The following is a 20,453-nucleotide window of genomic DNA, read 5'->3' as shown; positions in this document are numbered from 1 at the left end:
ATTAATTTGCATGTGATACTTTAATAAGTGCTTTGAATTTCATGTATATTTTAGGCACTTCAAGAGACTATTGATGCTTTCCATCAGAGGCATGAAACCTTCAGAAATGCAATTGCCAAGGATAATGACATTCACTCAGAGGTTTCTGTAAGTTGAATTAAATTCTTTAAGTTCTTTTCTCTTTGCAGTTGCAGAAGATCTATCTAGTTATTTTGTTACCCAGTCTTTTCCCTTTGCATTGCCAAAATTGGCTATTTGGACAGAATCTCATTTCTTCTTAGATGAATACAATAGAGTGCCTTTTCATGCTGCTTAACTGTCTTTGAACCTTTTTTTTTTTTTTCTCTCTTTTTCTGGATCTTGAGTTTCAGAACATGGTATGAGCAATGTTGTTAAAATTCTTTTTAAAATAAATGAATGGATGGATGGATGGATGGATGGATGGATGGATGGATGGATGGAAATGACAGTTTTTGCCATTAAAATTGAATCTCTCTTTCCTTTTTAGACTGCTGAGCTAGGAAAAAGAGCCCCAAGATGGATCCGAGATAATGAAGTTACAATGTGTATGAAGTGCAAGGAGCCTTTTAATGCCCTGACAAGGAGAAGGCATCATTGTCGAGCATGTGGACATGTATGTGAGCTTTCTTGGTCATTAAGATTGTTAGTCATTATATAAGTGTTGTAAAATCATTAACTTGGAAAAAAACAAAGAAATCATTCAATAAATCACTTAGTTGATAAACTTTTGTTGGTGATAACTTTATGCAAAACACTGTGCTGGGTCCTGGAGAAAAACTGGTAAGTAAAATGGTAGCCAGCTTCACAGAGCTCACATTCTAATGGAGAAAACAGACCAAATTAACAGGCAAGCATTTCAAATACTATAAATGCAATAAGAAATCAAGAAGTTAAAATGGGGAATAATGGTAATGGAAGAGGATTTGGAACCAATTTTAGTTAGAAAAATGAAGACCTATCTGAGGCGTTGATATTTAAGCTGATGCCTAAAAGGTGAGAAAGAGCTAACCATAAGAAAGAAGGCAGGAAGAGCGTTCAGGCAGTGAGAGTTGTATGTCAAAAGCCCTGAGGTAGGAAAGAGCTTCATCTATTCTTTTTAATTTATTAATTAATTTATTTATTTATTTTGCGGTACGCGGGCCTCTCACTGTTGTGGCCTCTCCCGTTGTGGAGCACAGGCTCCGGATGCGCAGGCTCAGTGGCCATGGCTCACGAGCCCAGCTGCTCCGTGGCATGTGGTATCTTCCCGGACGGGGACATGAACCCATGTCCCCAGCATCGGCAGGCAGACTCTCAACCAGTGTGCCACCAGGGAAGCCCAATTTTTTTTATTTTTTAAAATAAATTTATTTATTTAATTTTGGCTGCATTGGGTCTTCATTGCTGAACACAGGCTCTCTATTTATTTGCAGCGAGTGGGGGCTACTCTTCGTTGTGGTGCATGGGCTTCTCGCTGCAGTGGCTTCTCTTGTTGCAGAGCATGGGCTCTAGGCATGCGGGCTTCAGTAGTTGTGGCACGCAGGCTCACTCGTTGTGGCCCACGGGCTCTAGAGCACAGGCTCAGTAGTTGTGGCCCACGGGCTTAGTTGCTCCACGGCATGTGGGATCTTCCCGGACTAGGGCTCAAACCCATATCCCCTGCATTGGCAGGCAGATTCTCAACCCCTGTGCCACCAGGGAAGCCCTGATCTATTCTTGAGACTGCCAAAAGGTCATGTAGCTGGAGCATAATGAGCAATCTAAGAAATAGAAAGATAAATAATAACCAAAGGAGTCAATGACTTTGAGAAAATATGAGATGGAACCTATAGCTTAAGTAGAAGTTCAGACTTTTTTTTTTTTTTTTTTTTTTTTGCGGTGCACGGGCCTCTTACTGTTGTAGCCTCTCCCGTTGCGGAGCACAGGCTCCGGACGTGCAGGCTCAGCGGCCATTGCTCACGGGCCCAGCCGCTCCGCGACCTGTGGGATCTTCTCGGACTGGGGCACGAACCCGTGTCCCCTGCATCGGCAGGCGGACTCTCAACCACTGTGCCACCAGGGAAGCCCCGAAGTTCAGACTTTTGATGGGGAGAGGGAAACTTCCCTCCATTATAACGGAAAGGATAAAGGGAAAGATGAGTGGAAATGTAGGTGTGTTTTTGATTTGGTGGTGGGAAATGAGGGAATATAGGTCTGATAATATCTACATATTCATTGAAGTATGAGGAAGAGTCATCATCTGAAAGTGAAGGGGGAAGTAAGAGGGAGGGGGGAGATTTGAGAAAGAGAGCTAAGTATGTAATAGTTGTCTCTGGGTAGGAAAAAGTGAGCCTACCAATGAAACAAAGATACCCATTAGAGGTTTATGGTTATAAATTTAAAAGGACACAGTAGTCCATTTAATGGAATGAAATATCTTTCACAAGATTCAGCAACTCAAGCCATCTAAGGCAGTTGACAGGTTTTCAGGGATTGAATTGTTTCATATGGAAAGAGTGAGAAGGAACAAAGCATGACCTGAAGTTGGAGAGAAGTAGCAGCAGGTTTTGGAGGGCCTTGTAAACCAAGTTGAAGATTAATACTTTCTTCTAAAAAACAATACATAAGCATAGAGAAGGGTAGGCATTGTAGTGTCATGACTGAATGTATTATTAGTATGCTTTTGTGCAACAGTTTTTATTGATAGTACTTTCAGATTATTCTCAATTACATTGCAGATTTATTCTTCCTTTTTACCTAAGTTTTTTTGGTTTTTTGTTTTGTTCTGTTTTTTATGGTACGCGGGCCTCTCACTGTTGTGGCCTCTCCCATTGCGGAGCACAGGCTCTGGACGCGCAGGCTCAGCAGCCATGGCTCACGGGCCCAGCCACTCTGCGGCATGTAGGATCCTCCCGGACCGGGGCACGAACCCGTGTCCCCTGCATTGGCAGGCGGACTCTCAACCACTGCGCCACCAGGGCAGCCCTTCCTTTTTACCTAAGTTTTGACTCAGTGAGACAGTTTTATAATCAAAATCAAATTGATAGCAAACATCTTTTTTTCCCCCTCAGTGTAAGCCTTTTTTAAATCTCTCATTGAATTTGCTTGAAATGATTTCAAATATTGACATACTTGCTTTCAGTAAACAAACAAAAATATGAATGTACTATGACATACTCTGAAAATAAATATTAGTTGATATGAGTTTGCAGATACAGACATGTCTAATTTTAAATCCTAGGGTAATTTCATTGAAATTATGAGAAAACAATGAACAATGTTTTATTATGAATTTTACATTATGTGAATCTAAACCAAAAGTTTTACTAATATTTATGTTTCTTAAATATAGTTTGTCCACTATAAATGAGGGAAAATATTATTCTAGAAGCAAGAAGATAATTTTATTTATTTATTTATTTATTTATTTGGTTGCATCAGGTCTTAGTTGCACCATGCGGGATCCTTGTTGTGGCATGTGGGATGTTTCATTGCAGCACGCAGACTTCTCTCTAGTTGTGGCATGTGGGCTCCAGAGCATGCAGGCTCAGTAGTTGCGGTGCACGGGCTCTCTAGTTGTGGCACACAGGCTCTAGAGTGCGCGGGTTCTGTAGTTGCAGCATGCAGGCTTAGTCACCCTGCAGCAGGTGAAACCGTAGTTCCCCCACCAGAGATTGAACCCACGTCCCCTGTATTGGAAGGCAGATTCTTAACCACTGGACCACCAGGGAAGTCCCCAAGAAGATAATTTTTTAAACTGCAAGGTTATTTTTTAAACAGTGACTATAAATAGTGAGCAAAATACACAAGGACAATTTCTCATAGAGCTTACAGCCTAGTGAGGGTGACAAACATTAATCGAAAAATCACACAAGTATATGATTAAAAATTGTGATCAGTGCATGCAAAAAGCACATGGAGGTCTTCCCTGGTGGCGCAGTGGTTGAGAATCTGCCTGCTAATGCAGGGGACACGGGTTCGAGCCCTGGTCTGGGAGGATCCCACATGCCGTGGAGCAACTAGGCCCATGAGCCACAACTACCAAGCCTGCGTGTCTGAAGCCTGTGCTCCTCAACAAGAGAGGCCCATGCACCGCGATGAAGAGTGGCCTCCACTTGCCACAGCTAGAGAAAGCCTTCGCACAGAAACGAAGACCCAACACAGCAAAAATAAATAAATAAAAATTAATAAACTCCTACCCCCAACATCTTCTAAAACAAGGACCAGTCATGAGGCTATAATGGTCCAAATCAGGACATTGATAGCTTGGACTCGGGTAATTGCAAGGAAGATGTAGAAAAATGGACAGATTGAAAAAATATCTAGGAGATAAAATCAGCAGGACTTTATAACGTGGTGAATCTATGGGGTGAGGTAGAGGTATCGGGATGACTCCTAGGTTTCTGACTTGCCATAACTGTTTAGCAGGCTGTGCTATTTCCAGCAATAGAGAGTACTCTGAGAGGGGAACAGGTTGGGAGGGACAAAGTGTGATAAGGAGAAAGCTGGGAGCAAGGTAGACCATGAATTCATTTGGGGAAGATATAAAACGTCCAGAGGTATGAAGTGTAATGTAAAGTGAAGAGCTCCTACCTTTAGGGCCAGGAAGAGAAGGTTGAGCAAGCAGAGCCCATCACAAACAGCATTATAATACATGACAAATACTCCAAGTGTTCATGGGGATATTGTTAGTCTGATAAAAATTTGCCTTTTACATTTAACTTTTCCTCATTTATTATTACCTATAACTGATTATTGCTTAAATCTTGTTATTTTTTAAATATGATTATTCACTCTTCTTTATTTTTTCTTAATTTAAGGTGGTTTGTTGGAAGTGTTCTGATTATAAAGCTCAACTTGAGTATGATGGTGGTAAATTGAGCAAAGTTTGTAAAGACTGTTATCAGATAATAAGTGGATTCACAGACAGTGAAGAAAAGAAAAGAAAAGGAATTTTAGAGGTATGAAATATTAAATATTGGATATCTTTCAGATTTTTATACTAGAAACAGAATTTTTTTAACTCTGAAGAATACAAATAATATATTTTGTTATTTCTCTTAGTATTTAACAATTTGGACTATGATGAGCAAGATTTATACTTTTGTTCTATAGCTGACTCTTGGGGTCATGCTCAGTTGTACAGAAAGAAGAGGGACAGTGATATGTTAACCAATGTGCATTTGAGAGTAAATCCAGTCCTTCCTTGGCATCTGCGGGGGATTGGTTCCAGGAACCCCCACAGATACCAAAATCCATGGATGCTCAAGTTTCTTATATACAATGGTGTGATACAGCCAGCCCTCCATATCCTCAGGTTCTGCATCCACAGATATGGAGGGCTGATTGTGTATTGATTTTGTGAAGGTAGATGTGGTCAAATATTAGAGTGTTAATTGACATCTCTTCTAATGCCCAACTTAATACTATATATATTTTTTAAGAGGAAAGCTTTTCTCTCAGTTTCATCATATTGGCTTTGAAAATACTGTATGATATTATTAAAATTTAGATTAAAGTCTTATTACCTGAAAAACTCTTCCAACTTATTGTATTAAAAGAATCATTTAATGGCCAGTGACAGTAATCTGAGAACTGTGTTGAAATATTACTGAAATGTCTCACAAGTAAGTTTGATTCATGTTTTAGATAAATTCAGACCTCCTAAACCTAGGAACTGTAATGCGACTAGTATCTGAAATAAGTTTTATACCCAAAGATATTAACAACATAAGTAATAAACTACATAATAAGGGCTTTGTGACAGAAAGTTCAAGATAGCCTGGAAATATGTGAAGAATAGACTCATGATCAAAATTCTTATGTATCTAAAATCATAGACATACTTGGTTTATTAAGAATTTCTACAATTTATTTAAGAATCAATGAGTGTTTATTGAACTCTACACTGTATAAACATACAAAAAGTCATTTCTGTTAACTGAAGAAGGATCATAAACTTCAAGGTCCACTTGAGGTTAAAGTACAGGCCCACAAACTATAACTCTGCATTCTTCTAGGGTATAGATGTTGCTTGTATGGCAGACCAGAGTGGACTTTCTCTGGCAGGGAGGGTGGAAAGACATGCTTCAGTAGCTTCCAGAAACACAGTCTCGAAAGACTGAACAGCAGCAATGGATGAGACTGGCATAGAATAATGAGTCAAATAACTTGTTTTAAGGGGTGCATTTCAGGCTGTATCTATGAAATAAAATTCTCTAGGTAGTTTTCTAGAAAAACCTGTACTTGGAGGAAAATTAATCAATTACTTACTAAGTTAACACATTTAATCAAATATATTTGTAGTGTGAAGTCCATAAGTAGAAGATAAGTGTGGATGTGTGCATATGCACACACAACATACATATATATTTGAAACTTACTCATGCCAACTAGTTTGTTATGTCCTCTAGACCAAGGATCAACAAATTTTTTCTGTAAAAGGGCAGAGAGAAACTATTTTAGTCTTTGCAGGCTGAAAGGCAAAACTGAGAATATTACTTCTAAAGCAAGAGAGAAGACAAATTTTCTCAAATTTTTATTGACAAAATTAAAAGTAATAATTTAGTATGATTTTTGTAATATGGTAATAAGAAGTATGGAATTCCTTTGGGGGAGGGGAGATAGATAACATTTCACTTAGTTGGAGTCCAAAGTTTTCGTATTCTAAATCATCAGATTGATTTTAATTGTTCATCTGTAAAAACTCTGCTTAGCTCACAGGCCATATAAAAACAGGTGGTGGGGGCCTCCCTGGTGGCGCAGTGGTTGAGAGTCCGCCTGCCGATGCAGGGGACACGGGTTCGTGCCCCGGTCTGGGAGGATCCCATATGCCGCGGAGCGGCTGGGCCCGTGAGCCATGGCCGCTGGGCCTGTGCATCCGGAGCCTGTGCTCCGCAACGGGGGAGGCCACAACAGTGAGAGGCCCGCATACCGCAAAAAAAAAAAAAAAAAAAAAAAAAAAACAGGTGGTGGACTAGCAGTCCATTGTTTGCCGGTCAATGCTTCTTAAACTATCTGTGATGAAGGGCCAGTTTTACTCTCTAAACCATCACGGCTCAGTATTTTTGTAAAATACACAATTATGTGCTTGGGTATCATCACAAGTCAGATTGCTATAAAAGTTTCTAAATGCTTACTCTTGCTTTCTGTGCTTATCTCGAACTGGTAGCAAAGCAGTTTGCAAACCAGCACTGTTCAGTGGATGACACTGGATTTGAGAGATAGAAAATAGATGCAAACCAGTTGCTTTCCATAATATGTGTAATAAAAACCATCATTTAGTCAAAGGGTTTTGTTCCCTTTTTAGCCAGTGATTTATGTATTAGGAGACAAAGCAGAAAACCGTACATGGCTCCACAAAGAGTTATTGCAATTTAAAAAACTAAAATTATCTCAGGTATAGGACAAAGGTTGCTGGTAAGTATTTGCCTTTTTGCTATTGCATTCTTCTTACACAGTGACATTGGTATAACATTGTGGCTAAGAGTTCAGACTCTGGGTCCAGACTCAAATCCTAGCACACCGATTCCTAAATCTTAGGAAAGCTATTTCATCTCTAAACCTCATAATAATGCAAGTAATAACTTTTTGGTGTTGGTGTGAGGATTAAATGATATAAGTAGTGAGCTAAGAAAAGTGCCTTCATAGTAAGCAGTCAATAAATGTTTAATTTTATTTAAATTACAGGTCTGGTAATACAGTTAAAATTGACTTAATTCATCATAGATCTAGATGAATGTTTAAATAATAATTGCAGATGACAATCCCAGGAGACATTTTATATACAATCTAGACAATCCCAGGAGACATTTTATATAAACACATTGTAATTTATGAATGTTACCTTAAGTTGAATTACCTCTCTATCTGGTTCATTTTGTGTTCATTCGCTCTCTCTCACTGTTTCTTTCCACTGTATTTTCTAGATTGAATCTGCAGAAGTATCTGGAAACAGTGTGGTGTGCAGTTTTCTTCAATATATGGAAAAGTCAAAACCTTGGCAGAAAGCTTGGTGTGTGATCCCCAAACAAGACCCTCTTGTGCTGTACATGTATGGTGCCCCCCAGGTATCTAAACTTCATCTTTCTGAAGGAACGGAGGGAGGCCAGTGGACACTGAACTTAAAATCCTTCCATTACTTCTCTATAAAACAAGAAAATTCACACAGTTTCACTGTTTTTCATTATAATTGAAAAATAATAAGTAACTAAAATTCAAGTTTATTTAGACTGATTCCTTCTATAGCCAATAATTTCTTCAGCCTGTGGATCTTTTGCCCCCTTCTCTCATTCCTATTTAGTGGGTTTGAGAAAATGTGAGTTGAATTAGGAAAGGGCATGGGGAGAAGAGGTTGAATCAGAGGGAGAGGCAAGAAGAAGGAGCCTTTTTAATGATGGGAAATATTAGTAAGCCTTTTTTTTTTTCCTGCACGGAGGGATACTTGAAAAAGAAAGGAATGTGAGAAGGTGAATTTAAATCAACCTTGGATTAACATTATCCAATAACAATTTTTTGAGACCTTATGTGAATGGATCTGAGATAAATATATGGGAACAGCAGACATGCACCAGGCACTATGGATTGTGTTGTGCTTAAAAAACCAACAACACTTAAATCAATTGTTCACTCACCTGGAAACATAAAAATTTTAATGTACCTGTTGTGTTTTAGCCTATATCTACATTAAGTGCTAGTAAAACTTTATTTTAGAAATAGACTAAAAATGCCGAGGTGTGTGTGTGTGTGTGTGTGTGTGTGTATTTTTAATTGAAGTATAGTTGATTTACAATATTGGGTAAGTTTCAGGTATACAGCACAGCTATTCATATATATATATATATCTCTCTCTGAATATATATATATATATATATATATATATATTTCTTTTTTAGATTCTTTTCCCTTATAGGTTATTACATAATATTGAGTATAGTTCCCTGTGTTATACAGATCCTTGTTGCTTATCTATTTTATACATAGTAGTGTATATATGTTAATCCCAGCCTCCTAATTTATCCCTCCTCCCACCCCCTTTTCCCCTTTGGTAACCAAAGTTTGTTTTCTGTGTCTGTGAGTCTCTTTCTGTTTTGGAAATAAGTTCATTAGTGTCTTTTTTTTTCTTTTAGATTCCATATATATCATAAGCGATATCGTATGATATATGTCTTTGTATGGCTTATTTCACTTAGTACGATAATCTCTAGGTCCATCCATGTTGCTGCAAATGGCATTATTTCGTTCTTTTTTATGGCTAAGTAATATTCAATTATATGTATATATACCACATCTTCTTTATCCATTCATCTGTTGATGGACATTTAGGTTGCTTCCATGTCTTGGCTATTGTAAATAGTGCTGCAGTGAACATTGAGGTGCATGTATCTTTTTGAATTGTGGTTTTCTCTGGATACATGCCCAGGAGTGGGATTGCTGGATCATATGGTAGCTCTATTTTTAGAGCTGTTCTCCATACTGTTTTCTATAGTGGCTGCACCAATTTACGTTCCTACCAACAGTGTAGGTGGGTTCCTATTTCTCCACACCCTCTCCAGCATTTATTATTTGTAGACTTTTTGATGATGGCTATTCTGCCCAGTGTGAGGTGATACCTCATTGTAATTTTGATTTACATTTCCTTAAAAATTAGCGATGTTGAGCATCTTTTCATGTGCCTTTTGGCCATCTGTATGTCTTCTTTGAAGAAATGTCTGTTTAGGTCTTCTGCCCATTTTTTGATTGGGTTGTTTGGTTTTTTATTCTGTTTCATTGTTTTTCCTACATTCTTTTTCTGTCCATAAGTAAATTGATGCATGAATAAATGAAACACCAAATAGAACTGCATTTGATAATGAAATCATCATTAACATTTGCTGGTTTTGTACAATAAGATGACTATTCTTCCCTTTTACACTGAATGAAGAGCTGAATGGGCTCCCTCACAAGGAAAGAGGTGTGGGGTCAATGAACTCTAGCTGATTTAGGTGTCAGCACTCATCCATCAATTCACTCAGGTGACATTACGGGTGGCCTCATACACAAGCACTGTGCTAAAAGCACTGGATCCCCATCTCTCTCCATGGAGAGTTCACAGTGCAAGTCTGTGGAATGGTGGTAGGAAAGGGGGTTTAGTGGGCGCCGGATCACATCTCACCATGTTTTTTCTTTATGTGCCATGCTTTTTTCTTAGGATGTCAGAGCCCAGGCCACCATTCCACTCCTGGGCTACATTGTGGATGATATGCCGAGGAGTGCAGACCTGCCACACAGTTTCAAACTGACCCAGTCCAAGTCTGTGCACAGCTTTGCTGCAGACAGTGAAGAACTGAAACAGAAGTGGCTGAAAATCATCCTTTTAGCTGTCACAGGTGAGACGCCAGATGGTCCTAGTAAGCATCCAGCCACTTTGGACGATCATCCTGAACCTAAGAGAAAATCAGAATGCTGAGTTCCAGGGCCTACTGCGGTATGGAGGGGGGTCTCAAGATATACAGCTCAAGACATTCTCAGCTCTCTTTATTCATCTCTTAGCACTTTATGTTGAAAAATACAGGCTCATAAATGCATCTTTGGGGGGACTATTTTCCTATGTTTATGTACTCTTACTGAAATTAATGTGTAGAGCCATTCTACCCATAAAGTTTGAAATAATGTGAAAAATGGAGCATTTTTTAATGAGCTATTCCTTGAATATGTACTTTTGTCTTGGAAAGAACTGGTATCAATTCTATCACTTCAGGTTAGAAAAGGCTACTTTCATTTAAGAAATCCTTTAATGTCTTCACTTACACATGTAGGATTTATAACAGTTTGAAAGATATACCTCCATGTTGCCAAAATAGATCCACGTTAAAAATAAAAAATACAGGGACAGTTTAGGCTATTAACTTATTTAATTTAGTTTATAAAGCTCAAGCTGCATATATGATGTACATTCTTTTAAAACAAAAGAAAAAGAAAAAATTGTTGGTATTCAAACTTTCAACTTATTAAGATAATACTTGTTTTTGTAGAAATACTTCTAAGAATAAAATAAGAATCTTAAGTATATAGCAATTATGTATATAGAGTATTAAATATGAATATATATATATATATATATATATACACATTATACATGCTTTTCTCTTCAGCTTTAGGTTCATATTTGTCTCTAATTTATTTTTTAAATATACAGCATGTTTTATCTTGGAATTGACCAGTGTTCTAAACTTAAGAAATGTTTTTGGTGATTTATGTTTAACTGATTGACATCTAAGGGTCTTGATATTTTTATAATAAAAAGCTGTAATTTATGTGGCATGGGATATATTAGTGAATTCCAACAGTATTTTTAAAGTACTATTTTTCTTTGTTCTGTGCCTATTTAAAACAGTGCCTCTCTTTGAAGGTGCTAATAATACCTACTTAAATATAAGATGAGGGTTTAATTAATGCTTCAGTCTTGATTATTCTGAGATAAAGTGCATTTTGGTCACTGGGATGGTCAAGTCATACAGGTTATTTTACCTTTTACAATCCTCTAATTGTTGCAGCAGTTAATATCAGCATGTACAAGATACCTGACCTTACACAGAACTGGGACATATGGAAACTGCATTTATTGTTATGTTTTTCTTTCCCATAAGACTGTTAATTGTGGTTAAATGAGGACTATATATAATTAACACTTAAGATAACTGTTTGGGCCTATTTGTTTGTCAGATATGAAATAAAATTCACATGGGATAACCTATGATTGAGGGGGATAGATAGGTAATTAAGAAAGTTTATCCTCAACTCTTTAAACCACCTCATTAAAGAAGAGTGGGGAAAAATACAATATAAAAAAGCAATATTTTAATGGCAGGTTTTTCGTGGGGGGTACAAGATGATTGACAAGAGTTTGAGCATTCTTTTCCATTTTATCCTCTGGGGAATTTTAATAGACAAAATGTGATTCCTTGTCACAAAGGCTGCTTTTTATTATATTGTTATTGTGATTAAAATCTCACATTAAGTTGGCTATTTAAGTTAATCCTTTCCTCAAAATTGGATCTGTCTTTTTTTTTTCTCATTTACTCTGTCATTTTCCAAACATTGTCACTTTTTAATGCATCTGTATGCTAGAAATCGACAAGAATGGCCCCACTATCCTCGGCCTTTGAGTATTACACCTTAAATGTAGATTAGCTTCACTCAGAATTTGAGATTGCCACACATCTATTCAGGCCCTGTTTTTTTTAAGAAATATTTGAAGTATCTCTTTTTTCCCCCCCAACACCCCTAAGGAGCAGATAAACTAATTATAGTGGGCATGATTAGGTTGCCGTCCTCTGTAAAAGGAACACCAGCCATGATCCATCAACATTAAACCAAATACTTAGAGCCAAAAAAAGATAAAGGTAGCTTCTTAGGCCCTTAAATTAAGGACAAATTTTTAATTTTTTACATTGCTTCTCTTTTCTAGTTGCCAACCATGTGTGTGTTTGTGTTCAGGGGTGGTTATTGAAGTTGAGCTACGGCTCCAGGTGATGCTTTGGTTTTCTTAATCTCAAGAAAAGAGAAGCAATAAAAATGTAGAATGATTATCAGGAGAAGGTGACTTCTGTAAATGTGGATAGAAAAATGGAAATGTAAGAGCCAAGTAGAAGATTTACAAGCCAGATTATTTTTGAAAACTATTTTCAACAACAAGAAGATTACACTTTCCCTACAAATAAGTTCTGCTGGAATGGAAGTAACATGAACACATTCAAGCTTTGGCTCAATAAATATCAAATGTTATTTAATTTAGATTATTTAAAGAAGACTCATGTAAAGAGAATATTTATTATCATGCTCTTAACATTATCTTTAATTTAAAAAAATAGAAATATTAGTATTAGAAGAGAATTTCTGCTTGTCCAGTCACCATCTTCACATTCCACATGTTCTTTTGCCAAGCACAAAGAGAAGCAATGAAGCAGCCTTACCTGTTTCTTATTAAAGAATCCTGAATGCTTTTACTTGGAGAAAGGCAAAGGAATACTCTTAGCCATTTAGAAACACTCAACCAAAAGACCTCAAAATGTGATTGGCTGGTTACAAGAATAATCTGTCTTTTGCTTTCTGAGACACCTGAGCAGTCATGACAAATTGAACCTAGAAAAATAATTGGTTGTTTTACTATTAAAACCAACATTCCATTCTGGTCTTTATTTTCTCTAAATCATCTTTTCTTTAAATTGCCCTTTCTCTAAACTTAACAAAATACTTCTTTGATAAAACTGCTATTTTTTATAAAACATTCCAGTTTCCTCAACATAAATTTTGCTTTATTGAAAGTCTACCAATGAAATGTAGTGCAGACTTATCTCCAGGTTTTAAGTGGTACCCAATAATGAAAAATGCCACCAGCCACTTTTGTAATAACGGCATCTATAATGCCATCATGTATGCAAGCAATAAAACTCTACAGGGTAGGTTTTACACTGAACTTTTAATGTGAACGTTCCTAGCCAAAAGGATATAGAGAATTAACTCCTAGGAGTGATACTGTGATTCAAATTGCTCAGTATAGGGAAAAGAACGTATGTGTGGCCGGGGGGGTGGGGAGGGAGGGACAACATTATTCCTTGGATTCAAGTAACCATCAAAAGCCTTTTTATTTTTTTCTTTTTAAATTTTTTTAAAGCCTTTTTTTTTTTTTTTTGCAAAGGGTATGTATGAGTGGTTAAAAACAGTTAAAGCACATCCGCACTACTTTATCAAGTTACATTTCATTTTCCATGAAGTTTAATATAGCTTGGTGTACTTATATTCACTGGGTAAGCTACCCACATTAAAACAACAACAGCAACAACAACAGGGTTTTTTTGGGGGGTTTTTGCGGCACGCGGGCCTCTCACTGTTGTGGCCTCTCCCGTTGCGGAGCACAGGCTCCGGATGCGCAGGCTCAGTGGCCATGGCTCACGGGCCCAGCCGCTCCGCGGCATACGGGATCCTCCCGGACCGGGGCACGAACCCGTATCCCCTGCATCGGCAGGCGGACTCTCAACCACTGCGCCACCAGGGAGGCCCACAACAGTTTTTTTTAATTACCACACTTTTTATTGTCTTCTTTGTGGAAACAGGAAACAGATCTAAATTCCCCTTTAAATTTTAGATCTCATTTCTGGTTATACTCAAAGCCTTAAGTTCTTATTCTGAGCATATGTAATAATGATCTTTCTGAGCTGGATATATCCTGAGGAAAAGACACCAACAGGAGCAAATAAACTTCTAGGGAACAAAGGTCTTTTTTTCTTTTTTTCTTTTTTTTCAGGTATCCTTGCTATAATGCACAGTAGAAAATACATTAAATTTTTCTACATCACATAATGTTCCTGTTAGCGGGTCTAAGATTAATCACATGGTATTTATAAGCTAAAATTAATTCAAAAGGCAAGAATGTTGTAATGTCATCATTCTTAACTTTTGTATTCTTCAAGAATATATTAATATAAAATCTGTGGCTAACCTGTTCTTATTCTTAGGACTATACTGGACATCTGTAGTGGATCATGTTACTTTTTCATTCTCATCCAATTTTACTAAAATCAAATTGCTTTTTATTTTCATATTACTATCTACTATAGAGTCTCCAGATTTAGAAAATAGGAGTATGATATATAAAAGACCACTAGATATACTTTTAAAACCCTTTCTATGAATTTATGCATACATGTATATATGTAAAAGCACTGTTGATTTCCAATTCTGTTTTTCCATAGGAATGAAATTTTTATAGAAAGTATTCTTTTTAACTTAAATATTTTAACATAAATTATATACATGGATTTTTAGTATAATTCATTCTTATGTATGCCCTGTAATCATGTTGTCATGAAAGGGTAACTTTGCTTTCTTTACTGATGTGGTAGAGAGGAATAAGATTAGGAACTGAAACAAGCAAGAACAGACAGAGAGGTGGACAGAAAGAGTCCCTTGGTCTCCAAATCAGAGCAATATATGCTAAGATAAATGAAAAACACTTAAACTGCAGAGGGATATAAACTACAAGATGTAAATCTATGTAATTGCACACTGATGGGATCCATTACACCTGGGCCTTTCACCTTGGCCTCTAAATTATACCACTAGTATCTTGTCATTACTTTTTCTTTAGACCTAAAAAAAAGAATTAATTCTATTGGACTATTTTCTGCACTGTTTACTGACATAAAAAATCCCTCTAAAGTCAATCATGGTCTGTATTCTACTTTCTGGACTGAACATTTGGCAGAAAATAGTGTCTTTTCTGTCTTTTGAGATGAAATAGCACATGGCTTCTACAAGATAGTTTTTAACTCATTGGGGGTCACAGAGTTACATGATGTTTACCCCTTCCTAAAATTCATTATAGATTGAATTAGTGAGATTAGGTAGATTTAGTGAGAAATTAAATCAAGAAATATTGTAGCATATTTGAATAAGTGAATACCAAATACATAGAGTGATATATATATATATATATATATATACACATATATATATATATATATGGGTTTGGGAAGAGAGATAATAGTCTATGGGGACCATTATGATAACAGAATTACATTATATATTACACATTATATGGATGTTGAAATGTATCACTTGGGGGTGGTCTCCCTTCATTAGCAATCATGTCTGTATATAAAACTTTGGAAGTTTTTGTTTGTTGTACCAAACTAGCATTTCATTTTATGAGTGACAATTGACTGATATTCTTGAATAAGTGTTATCTGGGTTTTTGAATTATTGACTGATCAGTTTGAAATGTGTATTAGCAAAATTTTAGAGTTAACTCAAATGTGAGAAAGTGTACACAAAAAGTAATTTTTCTCTTCTAGCTATATGAATGTAAAATACTTGCAGATAGTGTATATATTGTGTAACATATGTATATTTGGTCATAAAGGCAGAGAATTGGAAACATTGTAAAATTAAGCACTTTAATTCCTATTAAGTATTAAACACTTGTATCTTGTAAATAAATACATCTTTAAATGAATTCTAAAGACTTAGATGTTATTTGAGCTAGGATTATGTATGTTCAGTTCACAATGATTTTGGTTGTCAGAAATTTTGGTTGATTCAGAAAAAAAGTTACTCCTTAATGTACTGATGTTCCTTTCCACCTCCAATCCCACCAAAACCTGTGTAAATATTTCAAGAATAATATTATTCAGTATTATTTCATAAGTAAAATATTTCCAGAGATAATCCTTTTTAGACATTCATTACCTTTTTCAGGCCTTGAAGAACTATTTATTGATACTTCCAAGCAGTTGGCATCAGCTGTTGCCCTTGGTCCATCGATATGACTTGTTTGCGTCCACCTTACACCAGAATGGAAATTGTGGTGGAGAGAGCCAGTGTGGCCTATTTCAGAGCTTCTCAAACTTTAATATACATAGGAATCACCTGAAGATCTTACTCAAATGCAGATTCTGATTTAGCAAGGTCAGTGATGAGGCATTTGTTGTTAACAAGGTCTCTGGTGGTGTTGATGCTCCTCAAACCATTCTTGGAGTAGCAGGCTTATAGTGGAAGGGACTTAGTCATAGACAACTGGCTAGAAATCCCTGGCTCTGTCACTTACTCTTTGTCACTTCAGGCACGAACTCCTTGAAAAGTTGTGGCCCTTAAATGAGATAATACTATAGTATATTGTCTGGCCCATAGGAGACATTCAGTAAGTGATTGTTAGTATTATTAATAGAGATCATTTAGTTAACAGGGAAGTTTGCCACCCTGACTATACATTAGAATCACTTGGGGAGTAGTTAAACCAAGCCATGCTCCAGCCTCACCCTCAGAAATTCTATTTGTGGGGGTTGGGCTGTGGGCTTGAGTATTTTCAAAAATTCCCCAGGTGATCCTGATGGGAAACCTCACTTGAGAAACTGATTGCATATTTACTCAGTGCTTGGTCCTATGTTAAGCATTCTATAAACACATTATTCCACATAAGCCTCACAACAGCACTCTTAACATTTTCATATAAGTAAGCAGGTTTAGAGAGGTTAAGTAATTTGTCACTCAGCTCTTGATGTCCTCTCTTCCTCCCTTACCCTCCCTTACAGTTCAGTCATTATAGTCACTCCTTTGTGTTCAATTCACTCTCTAGCTTTGTCTTGTTTGGCAAAACCAAAACCTGGTTGACTCAACTCTGTCTTCTCCATGCCTACAGCCACGCAGCCAGACAAAATGAACAACTATACTGATTGGTCTCATTTTAAATTCATTACTAGATTACCATTTCACACCTCCTTTCTCCTCAAACCTCCAACACCTTCTCCCTCAGCCTCCACCCAGCTGATGACCTTCTTCCCTACTTTACTCAGAAAATTAAATTGGCAGGGGACTTCCACAGCCTCCCACAACCGAATCTACCCATCTACCAGCACAGGTTCCACATAGTCTATCTTCCTGCCCATCCATGTTCCTGCTTAAACCTGGTCTCTACTTGTGTGCCATATCCTACCCCCATGCACCTTCTCAAGGATGCTGCTCCAGCCATTAGCCTTTTCTTATACGATATCAGTTTTCCCTCTTAATTAAATATGCCTATCAGCAAACACATCTGTTATAATTTTTCCCAACCTAAATAAACCTCTTCACTTCACTTCCCCTGGCAGCTACCAGCCATATTCCCCTCCCTTTTGGAGCAATAGTTGAGTTTTCTATACCTGTTTCCAGTTCCTCTCTTCCCATCCTTTCCTGAATGTACTCCAGTCAGGCTGAACAACTGATCTTTCCCCATAAAACCTACTCTGTCCATAATTTTCTCCATCTCAGTTAATTGCAGCTCTGCTTTTCAAGTTGCTTAGGCCAAAAGCTTTCATCTTTGACTCCTCTCTTTCTGAGACTACACAGCCAGTACATCAGGAATTTATATTAGCTCACCTTCAAAATATACCTAGAATCAGACTCTCTTTCATCAGTTCCACCGCTACCTACCTTTCTGGCTTAAACCATCATCATCTCTTGCTACATTATTTCAGTAGCTTTCTAATTAGTCTCAAGTCTTCCCGTCCTCCCTCCACCCTTCCATTATTAAATAGGCAGCCAGGGGAGTCTGTTAAAACAGAAATCAAATTATATTGCTTCTTTACCCCAGTCCCTCCAGGGGGGCTCCCATTTCACTCAGAATAAAAGCCAAAGTACTTTGCCCTCACATGGTTCTATATCTCTGCCGCCCCCCACCCTCCCACCCCATACCATACATTTTGCTTTTCCTGAAGCAAGCCAAGTACACTTCAGCCTTACATCACAGACACTGTTCCTTCTTCCTGCAGTGCTCCTTCCCCAGATGTCTGCATAATGAACACCTTTTGCAAATTAAAGCCTGCTCGGATCTCACCACCACCTCACTTAACTGCCTCCGCTACAACAGCACCCCATGCTGCCCTAATCTGATCTGTTTTTTTTCCCGTAGCACTTAACATCTTGTTACAAATTAGATAATTAGCTGTTTATTTTTTATTGTCTGTCTACACCTGCTAGAACATAAGCTCCATAAAGGTAAGGATTTTTACCTGTTTTGACCACTGATGTCCCCAGTCCCCAGTACTTGGGGTTGCTTGGCACATTGTAGGCACTCAGTGAATACTTACGTGGTGGGACTTCCCAGGCAGTCCAGTGGTTAAGACTCTGTGCTCCCACTGCAGGGGGCATGGGTTCCATCCCTGGTCGGGGAGCTAAGATCCCGCATGCTGCACAAAAGCTAGGTTATATAAAATTACAAAAATGAACAGAACTGTTCTTCCAAAACATCAAATTGTTATGGGTATAGACCTTTGGAATGGAGGCTGAGAGGAAAAGAAATCAACATTTTATATAGCTAAATTGTTTTAATAACAAAGCCAGATTCCTGATAGTGTTTAAAACATAGTCAAGGACTTCAAAATACAATGGTGAAAATCTTAGTTAACCTTCGCACGACGGATTCTTGTTTTTTAAAAAATCTGTCTCAGCCCACTCTCACCACCACTACCACCACCACACCTGGTCTATGAGGCAATTAGAGGCAGCTGGTTACTGTTCCAGAAGGAGTCAGAGGTGATGAAGGATACACGTCCTGAGGAAGTGGGGCTGTAGAGTGGACCTGACAGGGTTTGGATAATGAGCTCCCAGTCTGGAGTCACTCTCTTATAGAGGAAATGATTCATGTGTTGTTTTGGTCTTGTATTTAAGTAGAAACAAATCCAGGTTGCTTTGTCTTAATAAAGGAAACTCTGCTTTTATACAGTGAGATTGGACCACGTAGTCCATTATGGTGTTTTCACAAGAAAAAATATTTTTAGATCGCTTACATATATGGTTATCATACACTGACCAAAATTAAGTATATTGTTTCTATATAGAATCATGTCCAAAGGTGGAAGAAACATACCTCATCCTAAAGATCATCTTGTAGTTTGTCAATATCTTTTCCATCAGTATGTGTATATGTATGTCTGTGTGTGTGCTTCGGGAGTGGAAGGCAGGCAGGCACAGACTACAGGGAGAATGAACCAAAGGGTCCAGGCTCATAATTGTAAATATAGGAGAAGGGACACTCAATAAAGAAAAAAATATTTGCTAAAAAATCTTGATACTTTTCTGAGTATACCTTTTTTGTTGAGTTTTGACTTTTGAGCCATCTTAGTGTTTTATTGACACACATAATAAAATAACACACATAATAAAAAATGATGAAAAAATCTGAAATGGGGGCTTCCCTGGTGGCGCAGTGGTTGAGTCTGCCTGCCGATGCAGGGGACACGGGTTCGTGCCCCGGTCCGGGAAGATCCCACATGCCGCGGAGCGGCTAGGCCCGTGAGCCATAGCCGCTGAGCCTGCGCGTCTGGAGCCTGTGCTCCGCAACAGGAGAGGCCACAGCAGTGAGAGGCCCGCGTTCCACCAAAAAAAAAAAAAAAAAAAAAAAAAATCTGAAATGGAATATAAATACAAATGAACATATGTCAAATAATAGCAAATGAATAACATAACCACTCTGAAGATAAAAATTAGAAGAACTAATGCACACTTCTGAACACAGCATGTATATGTTGACTATACATGCTTAAACTAAAGGCAAATAGAATTATAAATACTGAATTCTAGGTCATTGGTTTGTTTTACCCAGTGGTATGACTTAGCATTTCTAACATTACTTTTACTGAGTTCAACTGAGCAAATAATAGGTTGAGCATAATGGGAGCCAAATTTCTCAGTGTCAGAGAAGGCAGTTTCAATATGGAAAAGGAGGAACGTGATACTAAATTCTGTGTTGTTGGACTAGAATTACAGGTATCAGTATGAACACATGATTTTATAAAGTTAGCTAACTGGGTATAGATAGTTATAATACATTTATAGACATATGTGTATGTGTGTGTGTTTGTGTGTATACATGAGCATATATTTCCTAGCTGACTGCTGTGAGGGTCTAGAAGCAATGACAGCCCTGTAGCAATGAGCATACCTATGTTGGTTTCTAAATA

The 20,453-nt window shown here is 37.6% G+C and overlaps 1 protein-coding gene across 3 annotated transcripts in view; it reads left to right on the top strand.

The window, feature by feature from the left end:
* The window catches only part of FGD4 (FYVE, RhoGEF and PH domain containing 4), a 211,163-nt gene that overhangs the window by 188,800 nt on the left and 1,910 nt on the right, over positions 1-20,453 (top strand). For 2 of the 3 annotated variants that reach the window (XM_082636475.1, XM_082636477.1), the window contains exons 13-17: positions 55-147; positions 509-634; positions 4,800-4,940; positions 7,908-8,048; positions 10,169-11,059. In XM_082636475.1, coding sequence (XP_082492601.1) covers positions 55-147; positions 509-634; positions 4,800-4,940; positions 7,908-8,048; positions 10,169-10,426 — 759 coding nt within the window. In that variant the 3' untranslated portion in view covers positions 10,427-11,059. Of the gene's footprint in view, positions 1-54; positions 148-508; positions 635-4,799; positions 4,941-7,907; positions 8,049-10,168; positions 11,060-20,453 lie in introns of those variants that run through there. The other variant, XM_082636476.1, reaches the window with a different exon arrangement.

This window comes from Mesoplodon mirus (assembly GCF_964341445.2).
Source record: "Mesoplodon mirus genome assembly, chromosome: 11".
NCBI lineage: Eukaryota > Metazoa > Chordata > Mammalia > Artiodactyla > Ziphiidae > Mesoplodon > Mesoplodon mirus.
This window is presented reverse-complemented; position numbering and strand designations above follow the sequence as displayed.